Source organism: Ixodes scapularis, unplaced genomic scaffold (genome assembly GCF_016920785.2).
Source record: "Ixodes scapularis isolate PalLabHiFi unplaced genomic scaffold, ASM1692078v2 PGA_scaffold7__128_contigs__length_106722199, whole genome shotgun sequence".
NCBI lineage: Eukaryota > Metazoa > Arthropoda > Arachnida > Ixodida > Ixodidae > Ixodes > Ixodes scapularis.
In genome coordinates, this window is record NW_024609882.1 from 63,169,025 (window position 1) to 63,192,997 (window position 23,973).

Below are 23,973 nucleotides of genomic sequence, written 5' to 3' on the forward strand. Positions count from 1 at the left end.
CTCATATTTTTAAAAAAAGTAACGAGTAATTAAAGTAATCAGTTACCAATATTCTGTAACGAAATTACATTACTGCCGCAAAAAAAAGTAACGTGGCAATTTCAAAATTACTTTAAAAAAGTATCCGGTAACTTGTAACCAGTTACTTGTAACGGATTACTTCCCAAGTCTGATCGGCACTCACCGAGAGCGGGAGCGCAGACAATCCAGGCTATTTCTATATAGTATTCAGTGTGTTTTCCGGAACGCTGGCCAAATCGTTGCTGCGAAAAGTACGCGTCGTACAGAAGAAATGCTAATGTCGTATTTCATTCAACCAAGGCGCCCATTTGAGAAAGATGATAAGGTTCGGTATAATTTGTCTATTAATTACTTTCGAGTAATTGTCTCTTTTTTAATTGGTAAATTCAAAGAATGGATTTAATTAGACAATTACGGGGCATCGTCGAAAATCACTAAATCTACTCAATTCAGTAAGATCTAATAAACGTACAGCATTTACGACAATAAAAAATTATACAAATTATACCTATAGGCCTTATATATTTATGATTAGACGATTTCGTTTCATTCAAAAGCGTTATTCCTTTATTCTCGCTTGATAAGTACGGTTTATTGATGTGCATCCGCATCTTTCAACTATTTCCTTCTTCAGAGACGACGAAAATGCGAAGGAGGTGATGAGCTAGAATGTGCAGACGACGACCAGGCGGGTCAGTGAGTACATCCCCAGTATCACACTTTGTTATGTGAGGTCCCCAGGATGTCCTAATGCTTTGGTGATGTCCTATGAACGTACACAGGACATCCTAAGGACACTCAAAGAACTAAGTGTGCTACTATAGGGATGTCAACACCTCTACTGCCGTTCTGACCCTCCACTACTTGTTGCCTGATAGACCGCGTGTTCTGTATACCTGCCTGGTCGTCGTTCGCGCATTCAAGCTCATATGGCTAGCCACTCTACCGTACCGCAATACAATAGTCGACGATGGGAGCGTAACCCGGGCCCCAAGCCACCACGAGCGAACCCGAGAAATCGGCGGTTCGCAACGCTGTTCGTCACAGCGAACATAACCGTCGAATGTCGGCACCAATAACTGATTTATTGTGTTTTTCCCCCGTGAATTCGAAACAACAAACAAAAAACATAATAGCATACTCCGGAAGCGATCTCTAACTGAATTTCGTCTCTCTCTTTCTCTCTGCAGCAGGCCTAGATCGGAAGCCGATTCTCCAGAAGCCACAAATTGACGGGCTGTCGCCTCAATAAAGACAGAGCGACTCCGAAACCACCGCGGCGTCGACGCCACATCACTCCATCACCGCTTCCCAACGTGAGTGCATTACAACTCTTCGATCACGCCGCCGGACGACAATGACTTTCGAACGCACACACGCGCGGGAATCGGTTCGGAACGCCGTTATGCAAGAGTTGGCGGTGTTTGCTCTTTTCCTTCCAGAGCGATCACCCTCGGGGAACAATGGGTTGCCCAGCAGCTGCGGCGGCGGCGCTGTGGTTGTGCGTCGTCCTGATCGCCGTGACGAGGGGTACGTCGCTATCTTTCTTTCGATCTAAATTCGCTGGAAGCCAACAACGAGCCGCCGCGAAGCGCTCGTTGGGGGGGGGGTAGCATAAAACTGACACCACCGTTAGTAGTATCATTTTTGTTTGGGCATATGGGCTTGTACTCGGAGACAGCTTTTCTTGGCAATGCAGTCAAAGGGGTAAGGGTGCGCGTGCGCTTTCCTCCTTTCCTCGGAAATGCTAAGAAAAATTGTCTCGAGTTATAGTACCGTCGCCTTTGCTTTCAACATTACGTCAAGTATCATTTTATGGTCATCTCAGGATGCGGAGTATATTTAACTTTGTAGATGATAATGCTTTGCTATAATGCCGTGCGAATTGTTCTCTGGGTATTAAAAAAAAGGATTCATTATAATCTCACGTTTATGACGGAATAGTTTATTCGAGCTAAAGTAGACGACAAAGCTATTATGATCATAGTTAGTGCTGTCCAATGCGAAAGCTAGAACACAAATCGAAATACTCTGCGCAGGTGACTGTCACACTAAAATCAAGAAAATATTTCAAAACAGCTTTGAAGCGGTAATTTGTTCTAAAATGCCTGTTATGCCTTCTTGAGGCTACAAGGAATAGCGGCGTTATTCACTTAATATCCTTCTTTCGAGTACGATGACAATTCCGAAGTGCGAGAGTACAAGGATAAAATAGAAAGCTGCGAAACCAAGATGCCTTCGAAGAGCCACGCGTAACCTGAACTTCTTTCTCCGGAATCGCCTTAATAATCCATTGGATACGCCGTTGCTCGTCGGTTGGGAAAGAGAATGTGTGGACCTTAGGTTCTCCGGCATAATTTCTCCGGTACCAGGGCACGCAACACTTATAAGGCACTGATCCTCACAATCGCACACATGGTCGCCGACGAACCCAGCGAATACGCGGACGTCTTGTCTCAGCATTTCGAATGGCTTTCTACACGCTGCCCGATTGCGTACCTAATGACTGACTTTGCATCGCTTGCGAGCTGCCTGCAGTCTGATAAAGTTGCGACGTCACCTCGCGCAATCTTCAGCTTAAGTCTAAACGCAGCCGACGCTACGAGGTAATGGCAGCAATCGAGCGGCATCAAATCCGCAAGTCACTATACCCGTTTTCACCTCAATGTATACCATAGTGAAAGGAGTCCGGCTCCCCGCGGAGCGTTACTGATTTCCCCCTTTATGTAGAGAATTACGATATATATAGGTGAATTGTAGATTAGATATATCCTCTCTTCAAAAATTCTCCTCAAGAGGTCAAAAACACCCTGTATCTCACAAATATTCGGCCCATTCTAGAGTACGCTTCAGAAGTTTGGGATCCCCACCAGCAGTACCTGATAAATAGTATAGAACTGATACAAAACAGAGCCGCCAGATTTGTCCTTAATGCATACTCGCGTGGTCAAAGTGTAACTGCCATGAAACGCGATCTTAACTGGCAGCCTCTACTGAATCGTCGTAAATGCTTCCGCCTGAAACTCCTTCACAGCATATATTACGATCAGTGTGGAATTGACAAAATGCGTTATTTACTTCCACCTCACTTTATCTCTCGGCGCCTGGATCATAGCAGAAAAATTAGGCCTTTTTCCAGCAGAACAGACATTTACAAATACTCATTTTTTCCTTGTACAATACTCAACTGGAACAATTTACCTGAAGAGATCGTCTCAACAAGCGTAAGCTATCAATTTTATCAGGCATTGTCAGATTCTTAAAACCTGTTATTTCTACAAACTTCAGCTTTTTCTATATATATTCACGAGTGCAGTGTCTAGTTTTACGCTGGTTTGGGTTTACGTTTGTCTTTATTTTCATGTTGATTTCTCCTGGAAAGTCACATTTTGAGTTTTGACTGTTTAGGCAATTTAAGTGTTCTTTGGCGTCATGTTCATTTTGTATTTGCCCCTCCCCCGCTATAATGCCCTCACGGGCGCTGTGGGGTTATTTCAATAAACAATAAACAATAAACAATTATCAAGACGTCGCACACGTTCCAAACGCCAAAAGCATCGCTTTTCTATCCGACAACCAAATCTCGTAAGAAATATGCTTCGCTCCGCGTATGAACAATCCGCAAAACTTGATGTTTTCTTGAAGTGAAAACGGCCATAGGCCTTTTCTGCGTACGATTGGTTCAGCACTAATAGAACACGTACAGAAACGTGACGAACACCGCGATGGAGCGTTTTTGACGCCGTCTGATTGGTACCCTCAGGCCGTAGCGTCGGCTGCCTGTGACTTTAGGGGAAACGAAGTTTAGGACCAGTGACGTAGCTGAAGTAACAAAACGAAGCGCTCAGGCTTTAGTTTCTAGGGGCTCCAGACTCGGTCGAACACAAGGTTGGAGCCGAAAGTTCGCGGAGCGCGCCTATACGCAGAGGGCAAGTTCGTCTGCTTCTTTGGCAAGGGTTGTGCTAGCGTCAGAACACCTAGCTCTTAGTGGCTGATTTAAAAAAAAAAATACTGGGTGTCCCATGGAGCGGCCAGGCTCTTTAAATCGACCGCAAAATTCGGTTGCTTAACCCATCGCGCTACGAGTTTGTGCAGCGTTGCCCCCAGATGGTGCTTTTTTTTTTTTTGCTTTTTTTGCTTTTTTTTGTTGTAAAATTTAAAAAGAGCGAACTTACTTGAGGAAAAGGTAAAGAAAGAAAAAGGCTTAGCTCCTATGGAAACGCAGAGAAGCCAAGTTCAAACCATACTACGCCGTTTCGCACGGGAGACAAGAGATGGCGCAAGCGGTCGCGACGCCAACTGCCACCAACGAACGAGCATACGGCCAAAAGCGGCGCGCGTTCCGCAGGCGGGGACAGTCGCTGAAACAAAAACAGACGCGGTAACAACAATGAACTGCAAAGTAGACGACATAAGTACCACGATAAAACAGTCAAAATAACCCGACAAACCATTTTCTTAATCGATTATGTGTCCATTCAATGTTTTTCTTGTTAGTAAGGATGATAAAATAATGCGTTGGCATCTGATATGAAAAAAGATTGCGCCGCTTTTGAGTCGAAACGATCGTCTGCTAAAGACGCCGGCTCTCGGCGTCGTAGGCTCGTTCGTTGGCGGCAGTTGGCATCGTGACCGCTTGCGCCATCACTTGTCTCCCGTGCGAAACGGCGCCGTACTGTTTGAAGACCGGTGGCTTCGCTGCATTTCCGTAGGAGCTAAGCCTTTTTTTTTTCTTTACTTTTTCCTCACAAAAAAAATGCATCATTTGCGGACAAAGCTGCACAAAATCGTAGCGCGATAGGCTAAGAAACCGAATTTCGCGGTCGATTTAAAGAGCCTGGCCGGTGCTTGGGTCACCCGTTAGTGGGTAGACCTCAAGGCATCTAGCATTGAGGTCTAGCCACTATCCTTTCAATCAAAGACAATGAGAGCTCAGGGTCACCGTGACGTCACCGCAACTCATGCGCAAGGAGCAGACGACTTGCTCTCGGCATTGGATTGCGGCGGTAAAAGTACGGCGTCATCGTCGCGAGAGTCCAATCTCTTTGTTCCATGAGTCTATACTCTTTTACACCTTAAAAACCGTAGTACAAAAAAAGAAACTTTCAGCTTTTTTTTTTTTATTTTGGTGAAGAAGGAAAAGCAGCGGAGCTGGAGCTTGTGTTCTCGGCGGTGGCTTTCCAGCCGAGCTATCTGCTCTTCTTTCGCAAGGGAATCCGAAGCGCTCGACGCAGTGGAACTTTAGGCGATTCGCGACTCCGACTAACTATAGGCGGCGCCACTTATTTTCCAAAATGGCGGTTATAGTGAGGGTCAGAGATGCGTGCCGCTGTTGAGCCTGTCTATAGTCGGTTACAAGTCAAGAAGGTAGCGGCAAAAGCCCCTCAAAAAGAATCTTGTATTCCTCCGCCACCAATCGCATCCCGTTGTTTCCGTGACGTCACGACCTGCCCGAACCAATCTTGTTCTGGCAAATGAATATTTTCAATATGGCTGCCGGGCAGATTTTCTACGGCTCAAGTATCTTGCAGCAATTATTCTGTTTTTAATGCGGTTTTTCACTTACCCGAGCATACGCCGCTAAGTCGTAACCGCGTCCACTTTTGTTCGCAATCGGTTCTGGGCGACAGTGTGAGAATCCAGCGATAGCATTGCCATCGAAAATTTCGATGCGGGAGTAAGGCCTAGCATCGTACATACGTCGAACGCCGTCTGCTTCTCTGCCTCGGGTTGCGCCTCAACATCGTGAAGGCATCGGCTTTTCTTCGCAGTGGTTTCCGTGGAGCGACGTTAAAATGCAGCGGTCACCAAACTCTTCTTTATAAGTGTAGTGGGCTGTGCGGGAGGGGCATAAGTGAACCGCGAACACAGTAAGTGTCTTTACCCAATTTCGACCGTACCTTTGCTGGCGTTAATAAATAGTCTGTCTACTGAAATGACGCTTTCGAAGCAGTATGCATTCATCTGTGAAACGTGGCGTCCTTTTCAAGCTTCCGCGTCGCAATCGGCTGCACGGTAATCTATGACTGCGATAGTACCCGCGGGTAGACCCTCGTTCGCAATAATGAGCTGTTACATACAGGTGGCACACAAATGATAAAGCCAGTGATGCCTATGTTACAAACATTTAATTGATATTGTTTTGGAGGTTAAGAAGCTGATGTCTTCTTTTGGAAGAAATACCAGAGAATTTGAGGGAAGCAGATTCGGTTCTCTCAAATGCTTCCGAACATTCTGCTTGCTCTCGAGGCGCTGTCAGTCGTATGTTTATGCTTCGAAACCCGGGTACGTGACGCGTGTACCTCCACTCGCGTTGCGTCGCGGCCTGAGGTATTACCGGTAAACACGCACCAATTTTTCCAGTTTACTTTAGAAGGAAAATGTGCACCACAATACTGGATCGCAGCATTGGTTTAATAATTTGTGAAATATGAAAAGTATGGTCAATAAAAATTGATTGTAAGGGCAGCTTCCCGCTTCATGAATTGTGGCTTTCTTATATGCGAAATATTTGTTTAAATCAAGAATTGAAAACATATCGAATACTCTTGATATCCTGATCTTGGTCCGAATGCAAGTGGCAGAATGATTGGTCTTTATAACAATAAAATCAACAATGCTTGAATCAAGCAACAGCTCAAACTGCCTAATTACATTTCTGATGTATGTTTATCTCTGGATCATACCAGGCCGTAGCCGCGAACGAGCTCTTCAGAATCTGCCATCGTCTTTCTGGTCTACCTTGGCAAAGACAGACTCGTGTAAAAACATTGAGCTTCTTGGAGGCAACCTTGCAGTCCTCATTGTCAGAGCCTCCATGGAACCATTAGAAAGAAGGGCCCCTGTTGTAAAACGTTGATGAAACGTGTCGATGAAACGACTCGTTTCATCGATACTGCCACACTGTGCTGTGAAGTTTCATGGACACAAAAATTGCACGCTGTAGGAACATTTTGTTGTGCGTTTATCACTGAAGCACATATTAAGCTATCCGACCGACCCAGTTAACGACGCTTTGCGGCGACAGTCTCCAGCAGTTCATTACAAAAATGTGGACCCACCCAGCCCACTCGTGCATGCCGCTTCGCAGTAGCGTGTAAGGGTGGTCCTACCCCCTGCATGTACCCGTACCCTTGCTCACCAACTAAGCAGCCCACCCCTAACCAAACCAAGATCTTGTCGACGAAACATAGCAAGATATGTCGATGAGCGAGTGTCGATGAAACAATCTGTTGATAAAACATCGCAGCGTTGAAACAAACTGTCGGGGAAATGTCATTTGATGAAATGAGTGACAGCGAAAAAAAAGCCTGTTCCTGAGCCGCGTTACTTAAACACTATCGCAGGCATCATTTTTAGATACCCATTGCCAGAACAAATGCACTCTAAACAAAGAAGAAAATGAATTTCACGGCCCTCTGCTGTTAAAGTTCACGACCTGGAATTGGATAAGGGGCCAAAAGGCAAATTTGATATGGTTCTGGACTGGACAAGACAACCTTTCGGTACTTCACAACTCTGCCCTTGGCAACACGTCTGGCTGCAATCTGTGCATTATGGTTCTTATCAGCTTTGAAAACGTTAGATTTAATCCTGTACATTGCACTAGTCCGGGAGGCTCAAAACTGAGGTCTCTATGGAAGACCGCTTCACTTCATCACAGCGTTTCTGCAAGACGGACAATGTCAAGCTTGAGCTAGGCCCAGTTACTGGCATTGGCATTCCCCAGATCTCCGTCCTCTCACCAATCCTTCATCAATGTTGTAGCCGACGTTTTCTCACGTCAAGCAATTAGTGCTCTTTTTACGATATATTTCAAGCGAGTACAATGGCGCCTACTAAATTCAGGAAATCTATGCCGCACTACTTCAGACCGCACTTCGGCGCACAGGGCAGCCTGCTCCTCATCCACCACGAGGTGTTGGCCAACTCGTCAAAGTGCGACCCAAGAGTCCTAATGGCCGTCGCTTCAAGGGAACTTTCGACGCGTCTATTCAGCTTCGAAACGGAGTACTAGCACTGGCATTTTGCTCTCCACTGTGCTAACACAAGGTATTGTTATTCCCAGGGTGGCCTCAGTCGTGTGAATGGCCACAGACGTCCTGTTTATGTTTCGAAACGAGATCATTAGCAGTTAGAGTTAGCTGCACACAGTGCTGACAGACGTTATTGTTATTCTCAGATTGGCCTCGATCGTGTGGATGGCCACCGACGTCCAGTTTATGCTTCGAAACAGGTCACTGGCAGTTAGAGTTAGCTGCCCGCAGCGCTGATGCACGTTATTGTTATTCTCAGAGTGGCCTCGGTCGTGTGAATGGCCACTGACGTCCAGTTTATGCTTTGAAACAGGTCATTGGCAGTTGGAGTTAGCTGCCCGCAGCGCTGATGCACGTTATTGTTATTCTCAGAGTGGCCTCGGTCGTGTGGATGGCCACTGACGTCCAGTTTATGCTTCGAAACAGGTCATTGGCAGTTAGAGTTAGCTGCCCGCAGCGCTGATGCACGTTATTGTTATTCTCAGAGTGGCCTCGGTCGTGTGAATGGCCACTGACGTCCAGTTTATGCTTCGAAGCAGGTCATTGGCAGTATATATAGTTAGCTGCCCGCAGCGCTGATGCACGTTATTGTTATTCTCAGAGTGGCCTCGGTCGTGTGGATGGCCACTGACGTCCAGTTTATGCTTCGAAACAGGTCATTGGCAGTTAGAGTTAGCTGCCCGCAGCGCTGATGCACGTTATTGTTATTCTCAGAGTGGCCTCGGTCGTGTGAATGGCCACGGACATCCAGTTTATGCTTCAAAACAGGTCATTGGCAGTTATAGTTAGCTGCCCGCAGCGCTGATGCACGTTATTGTTATTCTCAGAGTGGGCCTCGGTCGTGTGGATGGCCACTGACGTCCAGTTTATGCTTCGAAACAGGTCATTGGCAGTTAAAGTTAGCTGCCCGCAGCGCTGATGCACGTTAATGTTATTCTCAGAGTAGCTTCGGTCGTGTGGATGCCCACTGACGTCCAGTTTATGCTTCGAAACAGGTCATTAGCAGTTAGAGTTAGCTGCCCGCAGCGCTGATGCATGTTATTGTTATTCTCAGAGTGGCCTCGGTCATGTGAATGGCCACTGACGTCCAGTTTATGCTTCGAAACAGGTCATTGGCATTAAGAGTTAGCTTCCCACTGTGCTGACTCACATTATTGTTGTTTTCAGAGGGGCCTCGGTCATGTGAATGACCATAGGCGTTCCCTTTAGACTTAGAAACAGAGTACTGGTACTGCGATTTCGCTCTCCACTGTGCTAACACACGGCTTTGTTATTCCCAGAAGCCTCAGTCATGTAAATGGCCACAGACGTCCTATTTATGTTTTAAAGCAGAGCATTGGCAGTGATACGTTGTGTCGTTTTTCTTGGACAAAAAAAAAAGCTTATTTGCAATCAAAATTCCATTTGCTGCGTAGCAAAGATCTTTAGACAGTGGGAAGGGTCAATATGGCATCTGATGTCTTTGCCGTAGATGGGCTGCAAACTTTTGTTTTCGTAAAGTTGAAATCTATACTGGTGATTTATGGCACAGTGCAGTGTATAGATCAGCTTAGACATTATCGCAACAAAAATTAAAAGTTTGTCTGGTGGCTGCATATCGAAATGCTATACGGCAACGAGCAGAGAAGCATGACAACATGAAACACGGGAGGTTAGTGGTGGTCAAGAACAACAATCCGATCTTAAAGCAAGTAAGTGGTCCTTAAAAGGACCGTTTTTTGTTCCGAGATGTTCCACGCTTTCTCCATAATGGTGGCCTTAAGCTTCGTCAAGGGGCTCGACACCAGACAGGTCACTCTCGGATGGGGTGTCCTTTCCATCCAGCTGGATGACGATGGGCTGGGTGTGGGCACTTGTGGCACCGCCTCGTCGGAATGTTGCTTCAATGTCAATAACGTGCCTGACAGCATTAATCCAGTTGTCAGTGGTGACCTTGTCAACTTCTTCGTTGAGGAGTCTCCCCACGTCGACAATCTTGAACGTCGTGTTTCGGGCAGCAACGCCGTTCTTGATCTGCGCCCATATCAGTTCAATGGGGTTGAGCTCGCAGTGATACGGTGGGAGCCTGACCACAGTGCAGCCAGCTGTCTCGGCAGCAGTGTCCACACGATACTTTAGGTGTTGTGGCTTCACCAAGGCCACAATGTCGAGCAGCTGCTTCTTCACCATCTTGGGGTCCCATGAAAGTTTCTTAGACGCCAGCCGCTGTCGGATGTCGTCCTTCCGGGAACTCGTCGTCGGTACTGCTTCCAACCGCCGTGAATGGTAAGAAGCGTTGTCCATGACGATAACGCTTCCTGTCGGCAGTTTGTCGAGGACACCGTCGAACCACTTCTCGAAGCGGGCGCCATCCATCTCCTCGTGGTAATCACCGGTCTTTTGTCCACGGAACACGTCCAGGCAGCCGTCGACGAAGCCTTCATCGCTGCCGATGTGGGTGATAATAAGACGCTGGCCCTTCCCCGATGGCTGCTTGAGGCCAGTCGAGAGACCACGCATGAAGGCGTCGTGAGACGAGGCCACTGTTGTGTCTACCCACACCCTTGAGACAGTGTGCCCTGCCGTCACCCACGTCTCGTCCAAGTAGAAGATCTTCCGACCATCTTGTCGGTGACGTGCGATCTCATGCAGGTACTTCTGCTGCCAGGCGACTATGTCCTCTCGTTCAATCAACCGGGAGTTTCGTTCCCTCTTGTCATGCTCGAATCCGATGTCGTGGAGAAGGCGACGCACAGTCCAAGCCTTCAACGAGGGAAGTTCAGTGCTCGCGCAGAATTCGGCCGTTATCTTCTTGACCGTGGGGACCTCGTTCCGTCGAAAGAAACAATGGACGCACGATCTTAGCGCGCACAACGTGAACTCGCCGTACCTGACTTTGCGCCGCCTCTTGCCTTCACTTGCTGGGCGCTTCCGAGAAGGTGTCACAACTTGTCCCTCGGTTTCTTTCGCCTGCTTCCTAATCTCGAGGACGGTGCGTACACCAACGCCAAGCAGCTTGCTGACTTTGATGCAAGACTCCTCCACAGTGAGGCCGGGCTGGCCGGGCTTGGCGGGCGGTTCGTGTCGCACCTGAACGTACGCGTTCATTATCAGCTGCCGTGCAGCTCGGTTGAGGACATCGCCGCTCTTATGCTTCTTGTAGAGGCGCCTTGGCGTAGGCGGCGAGGCTGCACCAGACTCTCTTGACGAAGAAGAATCGGAGGAATCGCATTCCGCTGTCTCCCCGTTGGGATTCAAAACGGAAAAGAGCGACTTCGGCATTGTTAAAACGCGAATCGCAGGAACTTTCAAAACCCGAAACGCAGGTTTTTTTAACAAACGCAGAAAATACACAGAATGTACCTAATTCGAGTAGGAAGGTTATCAAGCTAAAACCAACAACCATATATGCATTACTTATAAAAGTTACAATTTTCGTTGCACTGAAGCCTTCTTTTTACGTCAACCTTCCGGAGCGAGTAATTTGCCTCGGCTAGGTGGCGCAAGCTGCCGCCCGCTACAAGGTCTGTCTGTAGTCAATATCCATCCATTGAAGTAGAAGGGGCGTTTTCAGCGAACTATCTTTTCGACTGCGGAGGCGTCTGAAGCGGGCGCATCACGCTTATGGGGAGGGGCTTCTACTACCTTCTTAACCTGTAACCGACTATAGACCGTTCCATTAGGGTCATAGCAGAGAGGGTAAAAGAAAAAGAAAAATGCACTCCCCCTCTCACCCCGCACGTCGTCCGCTCCGCCGAGTGGGCTGTAGCTAGCGCCCGGCTGGCGTGCAAACTCTGTTTAAAATCGCGTCATTTCGGAACTTTCAAGCGCAGATGCGCAGATTTTGGTGTGCCAGTTGTCGTGTAATACTATGCTAGATAAAAAGACCCACAGGGTCCAATTACCTGCGTGCAAATAAAAAAAAAATAGGGAAAACTGTGTCAGATTGGCCGGTCTCTTTGGCGAAAAGTAAATCCGGCTGCTGTACCTTTTTTACTACACAAAGTTCGTACTGGTGTAGGCCTTTAGCGACCATGAGTGGAAGTCTGAAATAATAAATAAAACGTGCTCTCCTACCGCAATACACGCAGTAGTTGAGGGTAGTACTGCCGGCTGACTCAACTGCTATTTAAGTAACGGAAAAAGGATATGCTAGTTGATCATTTAGCGAAATAGAACAACAGAGAGCTATAGGCTGATTTTGGAGTAGCCACAACTATTCTAAGAACGCGAACCACTTCACAACGGCAGCCACGAGCGAGAGTTCGATGTTCCGTACTGCCCGCCGATACAGCCCTAAGATGGAGAACGGCAACCTCCCGGTTTGTCGTCTGCTAGCGGAATCGGGCGCGTGCCCTCTCTTGTTTTACCCCGCCGAACCCGCTGAATTTCCCGGATGTGTGGAGAGGGCGCTGCGGTCTAACAAAATGGTGCCGCCCAGAGAGCGCTAAATGGAATGGTCTATAGTGTGCTGGCTTCACTGAGCGACACAAATTATTTCTGGTAATGCAAGGAAGCTAGGAAGTTATGAGCGCAGGACACCTCTTTATCCTGAAAACAAAAACGGTGTTTAGCGTAATATTTACGCCCGGAGGCACGTTTTAATTCTGGAGCGAAACCGAAACTAACCTCTATTTTGGAATTCATTTCTCGATATAGGTTTTGATTTCGGATTCTTTTATACCTCAAGATGTGTTTTACATCATAATTATTTAGTTTGAGAGGTTGTTCGCGGAAACTATATTTTGTGACATACATGTTCGATCCAGGCTGATATTTGTAGTTGTAGTTGTTGAAAAAATCAGTGCTGATATTTGTGCGTTCTCGCTGCCTTTTCTCGCTCAGATAATTGTCATGGGAAATAATTAACTGCGGGCCTTTTTAATGGGTTTTTGAATATTTAGATGATTAATTGGTTTAACGTCGTTCCCAGCCCAGGAATATGAGAATAATTGCAATTTTTACAATATGTCCACAAAACGTACACATTTATAAACGCTGTTCTCACTGCAACAACCCAAAGACGGAATCCGAGTCAGACAGCTGAAGTGAGAGAGTGTGTGTGTGTGTGTGTGTGTGTGTGTGTGTGTGTGTGTGTGTGCGTGTGTGTGTGTGCATGTGTGTGTGTGCGTGTGCGTGTGCGTGTGCGTGTGCGCGTGTGTGTGTGTGTGCGTGCGTGCGTGCGTGCGTGCGTGCGTGCGTGCGTGCGTGCGTGCGTGCGTGCGTGTGTGTTTTATAGCAACGCGTGACGCATAGCACTTTATATTACATCCATTGTTTGACTTTTTGTCTATCTTGATAACGATGTCAGACCTTTTCATATGCTAAAAAGAAAACAAAATTACAGCTTTTCTGCAAAAACTATTATGGTTAAATGGCGTATTTTCGTGATTTTAGCGTTAATTGGGGGCATACATTTCCGCGATTTGTATTAATATTAAAATTCAGATATTTTAACACGTAATTTTTCAAGCTCTAATATAATTTGTTGCTTATGATTTAATTTCAATGGCGCGAACAAATATGACAATTATAAGTGTGCTAATTATCATCACTGGAGCCAATTGCAGCATTTTGAATTACCAATTAATAAAATAAAAAGTCTAAAATAAACGAAAACATTGTGAGAAATCCACGTAAAATGACATCATTGTGGGTAAAGTATATTTTTCTATCAAAGTCGCGACTTTTGACAATCGGCAAAACGTCCAAAGTCGTCGCCAATATCCTTCATAACCAAATGCCCAAAAGTAAAAAAAAAAAAACATTTTTTTAGTTATTAATTTTTTCATAACATTTAGTTACTTTCATTTTTACGCTCCATCGTTTTGCCAATCTCAGCTTTTCCAGTTCGAAGGAACGCCTACCTGCTTGCACGTCTGCTCATTGCAGCACGTTTCGTTGGCGTTGGAAGCCGATGAAACAGTAGCCAGTTTTAGTATTGCGTATACGGGCGAACGCAAGCGCTGTGTGTTTGCGTTAGCTTTGCGCGTTCCACACTGCGCGGGAGCGGAGCCCAAAATAGATGTCTTGGATGGCGCATGGCAATGAGGCGCACGCACAACGTGGGGCACGCAACTCTACCGCAAACGCACACCGCTTGCGTTTGCTTCTATGCGCAATACTAAAACGTTCCAGTAAGGTACGATCCCCTACCGGCTGCAGCACAACGTTGGGACAGTGAAGAGTGTTGTTTGCATTCGGAAATGACATTTCGCGAGCCATGATCGCGAGCAGTTCCGCCGTGCCCGCTGTGCAGGAGAATCGGGGGACCCTCACTAGAGCGCTTCCCGTTTCCGCCGCGGGAGGGCAAGCGTCGAGATGGAGACGCGAATAGCGGCCTCGCGGCGGTTGCGGAACCATTCGCGCTGCTGCGCACGTCGCCGCTCGTTCCGTTCCCGCTCTTCTTCCTCTGAAGGTAGCAGAGTTGCGCATTCAGCCTCGGCGCGTGGCCGTAGCGCCGGCTTTCCCGCACGAGCTGGATGCTTTGCTCCTCACGTGACTAAATTTGGCGAATAGCGGCGCCGCGCGCGCCGCCGCGCACGGGAAACAGGAGAGGAGGAAAAGGAGGCGGAAAGCAGGCGAACATACGCCGGGGCAAGAGAAACGTCGGCGGAGCGACCGTAAAGGTCGCTTTCTTGTACGCCACCGGATGCTTTGCTCGTCACGTGATGGACCTCGGCGAATAGCGGCGTGGAAAACAAATGCGCAACTCTGGCTCCCGTAGGGAGCCTATACAGGAACTCTACCTCTGAAGGAATGTTGCCGCCATCTATGAGCAACGACAGCAAACAGTTGTCTGGTTGCCGAGGCTGGAAAGGTTACAGCGACGGCGGCAAGCAGACAACCGGCAAACACAACACTCTGGACAGCTACCGGCGTCTACGAGCGACGGCGGCCACCATAGTGTTGTGTCGATATTTGTTTGGTGCCGGACACGATCCTAGGGAAATTTGCCCTTAACAACTCAACCAAAAAAAAAAAAAAAAAACGGCAGTTTTTTTTTTTGTTTTGTTTTAGCAATGTACTCTTTTATTTAGAGAATTGAGATATGATGCATTTTAGATTATACATAATACATTTATGCATATATATGTGAGCTGTTACCTTATCCAGACGTATACATTTAAAACGCCAAAAGCATCGCTTCTTCCTCCGACAACCAAATCTTTGAAAACCTATACTTCGCGCAGCGTTTGAACAGTGCTCAAAACTTCCATTTTTCATGAGATGAAAATGAGTATAGAGCCCTATCGGTGTTGCTCCAGCGCGAGTTTCCTTCCTCCGACAACGGTTGGGCGTCTCCAGAGACGCTTCGGCGTGAGACGCTTCGGCGTGAGGCGCTTCGGCGTGAGACGCTTCGGCGTCTCACTCTGTCAGTGACACGCGGAGCGTAAGTTCGTCTGCTTCTTGCACAGGGGTTTGCGATGAACTCAGAACGCCCGGCTCTTATTGGCTGATTGATAAAATCATGGGTAAACCTCGAGGCATCAAGTATTGAGGTCTAATTACTATCCTTTTGTGAAAACCTATCAGAGCTCGGTGTTGTGCTGACGTCACTGCAACCTTTGCGCAAGAAGAGGACGACTTGCTCTCCCTATAGTCCACAAAATGCACCAACAAAGGCTGCGCGAACAACGTAAATCAATTATTATGACGTTTCTCCGCATTATTCCTACTTTTTTCTTTCTTTCCTTTTCACGTCTCTTTCGTAAATCAAGCGTTGCTTCGCATGCAGTTAACCTTATTCTAAATGTGCTTAATCATCAGCGAAGCAGTCCGTACGGGTGAAAGGAGGCAGCCGATTAAACTACTCGGACTCGCCATCGCCAATGCTCGTAAAGAGAATGGGCTCGGCCACAAACATTAATTAAAATCCTGTTGTTGTTGTATTTGTTGTTTGTTTGTTTTCTTAGAACAAAAATGGTGTTTTTTTTTTTTGTTTTTTTTTTTAGAGTTTTTACGCGGCTTTGATTGGCAGAACACCATATGAGGAGGGAGTGGAAATTTACAGGGTGTGGGTGCTTTAGTAAATCGTTTTGTGCGAAGACGCCCTTCGTTAACGAGATTCGAGGGTCATGGTAGCGAGCCCCACGGGCCACGACAGCCCGGATCTTCGGGTGCAAGGCCGCCATAAGCGAGAGCGTGTTCTATGTTAATTATATCCACAGAACGCGATATATGTCTGCTACAAAGAAACCACCGGTAGTGAACAGATTTCATTACTGGATCGCAAATGAAACGTATATAGCCTTGCGAAATGCTTCTAAACGAGGTCATACTCGTAATATTGAATATGTATCTGGTAGCTTGGACATCAACAGTCACCCAGCAACGATGTGGACATTTCGGATCCAAGATTGACACTGAGCTGAAAAATAAATCGTCTGCTCAGTGACTTATGTTCTGTATGTATGGAAACACTTGTAAATGCCTTGTCTTTTAGATAAAAGAGAACCGTGTTTTCTTCACCGCAAAAATAAACTAGGCATCGCCCGCCGTACGATCAGTCTCCACCGGATGTTAAAGTTTCAAAACTTGCCGTTATATACTTTAAATGGCTGTAATTTATTTGGGAACATTTTCAATTAGGAAATGGCGTTCAGCAAAGCCCGCGAATACATGGAGAATAAAGGCGAACGCTACCGAGGAAGTGCGCCCCATTTTCTAAATAAAAATTTCAAAAGCTTCATGTTTTTGTTGTTGTTTTTGTTGTTTTGTAATAAAGTAAGGGTTGGCTCTGAAGGTTTGGCATCTAGCCCAGACCGTTAACGTTACATTGGGGTAGAGGCTGAGCATATATGACGATGCGTCGTTTATTTTTTCGGTGAGAAAAACACGGTTCTCTTTTCTTCCAGACACCCTCTACTTCCTGTCCTCGTCCATTTTCAAGAACGGCCTTCGATGGTTATACAAAGAAAGTGTAGCAAAGGGCCGCTGCACCCACGCTGTTATTTGTCACAGCGCATTCCGTGAAAGTCCAGCTTGTCAAACAAGTCCCGTTTACTGTGAAGGCGAAGTTCCCTTGATCGATTGACTGAATGATGGATGGCATTTGAAGAACGCGAAGGACCAGGACCGACGACCACAGATCTCATTCATTCTTGTTTAACCAACAAAACAAAACGTAAAAAAAAAAAAGATGAATATATTGTAATGGTTTTTCAAAGACCGCAAACTGAAACAAATATTCTGCACTAAAAGAAGACGTCACGTTTTCCTCTTGGTAGCACTTTGAGGCAGTTATACATGGACGCAACCATCTAACTTCCTTCAGCTGTTTGTTTATCCTTATCGCTTCATATTGTCTTGCATATTAATTTCACGGTGTGGATGTCACCAACGTATACAGGTAGTTTCACGAAAAGTGGACAAATTCGATATTGCGAAAACTACGCGTTGCAGCAAGAAAAGGCTTGTGTCGTTTTGGTCCTGGATTAAAGTTTGGGATAATTAAATTGTCAATTATTTTTACGTAATTAATTGTTTTAGTATTGTGTTTAATGGCATGGTTTCAATTAGAAAATTGCTCAGCATCATCGAAAAGCACTAAATTAACAAATTGCAGAACGATAGAAGGGACGCGCAGCATCTTACAGGTTTCTGAAAACCGCGAAAATTCGACGGGTTTTTAGGTTTCGGTTTGCTATCGGAGCACATCTCGGCCTCGACGGCACTGCGCCCCGTGGAGAAATAGTGCAACCAGCCTCTGCCGCGTTGCGCGAGGATAGCGCAGCAGAGGTTGGTTGCACTATTTCTCCACGGGGCTCGGTGCCGTCGGGGGCCGAGAAGCGCTCCGATTGCAAATCGCAACTTAAAAACCCGTCGAATTTTCGCGATTTTTCAGAAAGCCGTAAAATGCTACGCGTGCCTTCTATTGTTCTGCAATTTTTTGATTTAGTGTTTTTCGATTATACTGAGCAATTTTCTAATATAAACCATACCCTTAAACACAATATTAAAAAAGTTAATTACGCAAAATAATTAACAATCTAATTATCCCGGACTTTAATAAATTCAAATAGGCCCCTGGCCCAGGATCAAAACGACACAAGCTGTTTTTTTGTTGTTTTTTTTTTGCGGCGAGCAGTTTTCGCAATATCGAATTTTTCTACTTTTCGTGAAACACCCTGTATGCGATTTCTGTTTGTCGTCGCCAGATTTAGTCACTCGGCACCTTAGCATGTCCCTGAAAGGGTTGTAAGTTGTAACTAACTGGTCGATTGATTGATTGATTGATTGATTGATTGATTGATTGATTGATTGATTGATTGATTGATTGATTGATTGATTGATTGATTGATTGATTGATTGCGCCAGCTAGGCGGCGCTGTGGGGATCCACTAGTGGTCACGTATGTGTGAAGGGGAGGGCCTTGTCTTCTATGAAATATTGGCAGAAAGCGATTCTTGGAACGGCCTACATAATGCGCCGCCAGGGCAGCGATGCCGGTATTTGAAGGTATAGATCGTCTCGAATTATTATTACTTGTGCCTTCGTAGCTGCAGGGGCTATAACTTGGCCGGGTGGCGACTGCTATTTCGGGGCTTTAAGTTGGACACTGGGTGACAAAATCGGCGAGATGTCTGTAACGCGCGTTCCGCCGTATTCGAAAATGGAAGACGCTTCAAAAGTACCCTTGGAAGAAATTCTAATGGTACTTTGGCATCCGCCATCCGACTACCATTATACTTGGAAGAAAAGGGGGAAAGGTGTGTATGTGTGGGGGGGTGGGGGGGACTTTTCGAAACATTTGTTTCGGCCGTGGTCAATAACAGAGTCTCGTGTTCCCCGCTTCTGCTTTGTGTGGGGTAACGTGCGAAACACTACCGCTTTCCGTTACTCTGGTTTCGAAGTGTATTAAACACGCTGGCGACGCAGCGCAAGAATTCGTCCAGTTCAAACTATTCGACCATTACATTTACATATTACACACGAATATCTGTGCAGGAGAGGCTGTGCGCTGCTTCGTCTGCAGCTGGTCGCCCAGGGACCAGGCCAACCGGTCGGATCACTGCACCCACGCCAACTTCGATCCGGAGAAGAACTTTGCCCATGACTGCGAACACGGCTGCGAGTTCTACTCGCAGAATGACCTCAACGGTAAGAAAAAGAGAGAGAGAGCAAACATGTATTGTGTGTAAGGTTTGCGCCCCGGTCCGGGCGGCCCGTGTAGCCCACGTCACTCCGACGGACTCCGCAAGGGGACCAGAGGGGTCAACGAGTGCTTGAAGAGTGCGATGGGTATACGCCGGTGCCCAGGGGAAAAGCCAGCTATTTCTCCCACAGAAGCGTGTACGGGACGAGTGGGTAAGGTACAGGACCTGTACGTGCGAGAAATTGAAGAATATCCTCCGTGACTTAAGGCCGGTGGGCTAAACCAACACCACCTAAAATAATCAAAGCCTGTGTTGTATAATTTTGACGTCATCACAGTGGGATCGAGCGAAGACGCTGATTGGGCACGAGTGCTGCGTCAGCGTTCGGTTGGGCCTCGTATCCAATCAACGTGATGAATGGAGCTCGGAACCTGAAGATGAGGATGCTTGAGGGTCTTGAATACCCTATGTGGCGTTGGCCAAACTCTGAGTTTCTGGTGGCTCGTGTGAGACGAAGGGAGAAGTCATAACCACGTTGCGAAAGTTTTCGGGTTACTTGTAAGCCTGTAGAGTAAATAGTTCCCGCATTGAAGATGCTCCATATTCAATCTCCCAAACAGGTGACTTCGAGCACGTCAGGCGAAACTGCGCGCCGTCGGATCCACCCCACAAGGGCTGCCTGAGCGAATCCAGTCGTGCCTGGACCACGGTGCGCTGCATCTGCAACTCTGACTACTGTAACGCGGCCTCCAAGCCCACGTCCATCTCGCTGGTGGTGCTCTGGACGACCCTGACCTTAACTCTGGCGGCTGTCATCCGTCCACATCTCCCGACCTGAGTCAGCACGTCTGCCGACCTGAGTCAGCACGTTGGCGACGCAATCGCCAGCCATGCTTACCGCTGATCGCACAGCAAACAAAGCGTTGTACTCAGCAGCGCCCGAGCTCACCGCGTCACACCGCAGCACCGTTCCAGGACGTGTCCCACCTGGACGCCATGCAAGAACTGTTCCCGCTATGTTTCTCGCCGCCGTCATTTTATCGTCAGTCCTTCTCTATCGTTGTTGTTGCTGTTAACGATGATGATGATGATGTCAAATAAGGGAGGGGGCCTCGGTTTTTTTTTAGGCTCGCCGCGATTGGACAAACAGTTGGCCAACTCTTTTCGCATATTAGACAAACGCATTTCTATAGCTACTGACAGTCATAGGCTTTAATGGTTGTGTTAACGGATCCCAAGTTCGTCACCGGTTTGCCAGACAGTAGCATCACAGTGGACTCAACTAGAAGTCTTCATCATGTATGTGCTAAAAGAATTGGCCTACGTTTCACCAAGTGGGGCTCTGTCGTTAGCCAAAAAGCCCATCGGTTGTCCGCGAACATGCTAGGAGCATTCGGTTGTTCATTTCAGACTGTGCGTTCTGCGTTCAGAGGCATTGGCGGGTTGGCCGCATAGTGACACTCTGTTTGCGTCTTGTAAACTGGACGCGAACAAATACACTTTGTTTGACTCGTGTTTGCGGACAAAAGTTGGTCAATCGTTGGCACAGTATGGGCGCGCTCTGTTTTTTATGTCATTTTTTATTGTTCTGTGGTTGTTTCGTGAACTTTCATGCTTATTTATATGTTTCCTTTAGTTCGTGTCTGCGTTGATGTCGTGGCGTTTAAATGACTCCTTGGAACCTCAACATGAAGCACAGGGAAGGCTGCGAACTTGCTTAAGAATTAGTAAGTTTTGTGCCTAAGCTCGAGCACAACATATTTCTTTAGCCTGACAGTACCTATTTGCAAGCATCAGTTTCAGTCAAAATAAGTGTTCTATGATAAACTACGAACTGAAATATGAGGTTGTTGAATTCAAGCCAATTAGTTGTCTCCAATCCTTTACTGCGTTCATTAGGCAAAATCGAAAGCACAGATCTTCGTTATTTTAACGCTTCTTAGCTTGTTAGCCTCACCATTCATCAACGTGTGCAATTGCATAGGTTAATGGGCATTTTCTATCATTGTATAGAATAGATGACCTTACACAGCAAGCTGTAACTGCGTCTGAACAGAAGGTCTCGAATCATAACCAGTCCTCGGGCTTACCACGGCCCGAAATAGTGCCTTGACGGCTGCAAAGATCCTCAGAGTTTACGCGGAGTCAAAGTCTAGCCCTACATCGAAGTTGGACCGTCTTGGATTTAAGGAGATGGCCGGAGAATATATGCTCGCCAATCCCCCCAACCGGGGGGGGAGGGGGGGGGGGAGGGCTTTCAAGCACGTTTTAAAGGAATAGCCTACAAAGAAGCGTGTTAGATAAGCCATGCACCTGTTGTCACCGATGATAATTTACTATACGAAAAGAAGTATACCATACCACTATACCTCGGACGCAGTGTAAAACTGAGCAACACATTTAGTTCTGAATACCTTCCACGGATATATGTTATATATCTAGCTTGCATACTTATTGGGATTAACAGCTGACTGTTCAAATCGTCATCTCACCCTGTGTGCCACAAACCCTTCGTTCTACTGCGGGGCCGCGAAACCCAATGGCATATTTAGGTAGGAATCAAATCAATGTTCCATTGAGACTTTATGGTTCTTAGATTGAAACGTTTAGCGGTCGGGAGCCGAAGAATACAGAGTCTATTTTTAAAAGCGACAAGAGAACAAACTGTTTTCCAAATGTTATATTTTGTCGAAGTTCGTTTTGTGAGATACGTGGGCAAGAAATATCTGAACTATCTTTCGGACAAAACGACTCTGTGCGGTGCCAAGCGAGCCATATATCACCTGAAAATTGAGTTCTCGATTGCGTAAAGACATTTTCAGTTTTTACTGTGTACTCTCTAAACGCCATCACCTATTGAGTAAATCCCATCGACGCGTCGTATTGTCGTCTTACTGTTTTAGAGGCAGGTTAGTCACAGTGACGCATTCAACAACACGTTTATCGCCTCTTAAATACTGCGAAAGTCAACACTGCCTTTAGCATATATTGATATTCCGAATTCCACCAGAAGCAACCAATGTACATAGAACCTTATGAGTTGTATATTGCGATATAAATACGAAATATTTAGGTGCACCTTAACAATGTTGTTCTTAGGCGACGCATGCAGCGTGTTCATTCAAAGTACTCAAGTTTCTTTAATCTTATGAGGTATACCTCCAGCGCTATAATAGAATCTACGTGCCACAGCCGGAAACAAAGCCAATCCACTCATCAACTCGTGATTTTGGTGTTAATTTAAAATTCGAGAGTGCGTAATCGCATTAGGGGGAAGAGTTTACAAAGCGCCAGGCATGACTTCATCGGCGTGATGAATGAAGGATTAAATACTGCTGAACCCTTTGAATTGCGCGGTTGCTAGCTCCACCTGTTTAGTGTGCAAGGTAGATATAGTACCCCTGGTGGCGTGACCCGAATATCTCCGCCATGCATGTAGGTGTACTTTAGATCCGTATTCGGATAAACTTGTGGAGTAAGTCCATAGGGCCAATTCCTGCAATCTGGCAAGCATTTATGCACATCACAACGCTGTGCGCCTTCCCAAAGGTCTAAGGCGTTCAAACAGGCCAATCAGGGCTACCGAATTACCCTATGGGCTTAGTCCACAAGCTTTTCCGAAGACGCGTCCGGGTTGTCTCCACCAGCCTCTGAAGAGGTATTTCTAATAAACCAATTTGTCTCGGAACAACCTTTCATCGATGCAATGACCGCGTTAGAATAAGTAGCGTAGTATGCGGCTAGCTCAGCGAGGAAGCAATCACTGGCGGGTGTGTAATTTGATACACGCAGTCGATAACTGTGGCGCCCCCACCTGGAATCTCCGGTTACCCACAATTTGAGTCCTCAGTTCCACGAATTGGGGCGGTTTAAAGGCCCGCATAATGCAGGCGCATCTCTAAAACAAATTTATTTAAAGCCTGTAGGTGTTCATTGTTCCTGAAAAGAGTGCTCCTGTAGCCTAATGTACATAGTGTCCTATACGTACCGGCGGTGTTTGTCTCGGCCGTTCACCCCACGCCAGTGTACAATAAAAAGCCCCGTATTTTACCTCGGCTGCCGCCGATCAAGACGTCTTGTGAGTTTTCTGGTTATTTTTATTATCACTGTGTTTGTGAGCTTACACCTGCGGACATTTACAATGCATAATGGCGTATATAAAATCTTAGCACCATTAGTTCGGACATCAGACAATCTGAAACAGTAGAACGTGTCGGTTAAACATTCTGAATATCGAGTTCAATGAACTATAATTAAAGTTCCGGGTTTTCAATATTTCATTTTGAAGCGGTTTTGTTAGCATCGTCTATACCATTACGATAATCACATCATTCATTCTAATGTGAAATGTAGTTCCCGAAATCAAGCCCAGAAAATGGATGAAAACATGGCGCAAAAAATGAACTGTAGAAGGGTGGTGAGAATTCAATTAACATGTGGTAGGACGTATGTGGGACAGAGAGAAAGACGTGTTAATTATAGGCCACGTGAACATAACCTGTCTATGATGTCAACGGTGGGCGGTCATCCGCCTCTGCAGTGCACTGTCGACATGTAATCCAAATCTGGCCAGCACCGCTATCATCGGTCGATATGAGGAAACACTTTCCAGAGAAATTTACGAGGCGCATATTATAGAAGGTTTGGGGGAGTGCTGCATGAGCCATCCTTCGTTTAAACTATCTGAAAAGGAAGCTTTGCTTTTAAACGCTTCGATGCTCTGAGGCTGTCACTAGAGTCACTCTATATGGCAGCGTAGCCATACAGTAATATACACAAGGTAAAGAGCGGACACTGCCATAGGCCCCAGCGGCCCAGATAGACCAGTGACAGGTAGC

At 46.5% G+C, this 23,973-nt stretch overlaps 1 protein-coding gene across 1 annotated transcript; it reads left to right on the forward strand.

Annotated features, from left to right (window-relative positions):
* Positions 1-1,211: 1,211 nt before the first annotated feature.
* Positions 1,212-23,210, forward strand: LOC8029720 (the record flags this gene model as incomplete). Its single annotated transcript, XM_042286350.1, is given in 4 exon segments — positions 1,212-1,337; positions 1,464-1,551; positions 18,987-19,139; positions 19,756-23,210. Coding segments are annotated over 3 exon segments (438 nt in total). The 3' UTR covers positions 19,974-23,210.
* Positions 23,211-23,973: the final 763 nt, after the last annotated feature.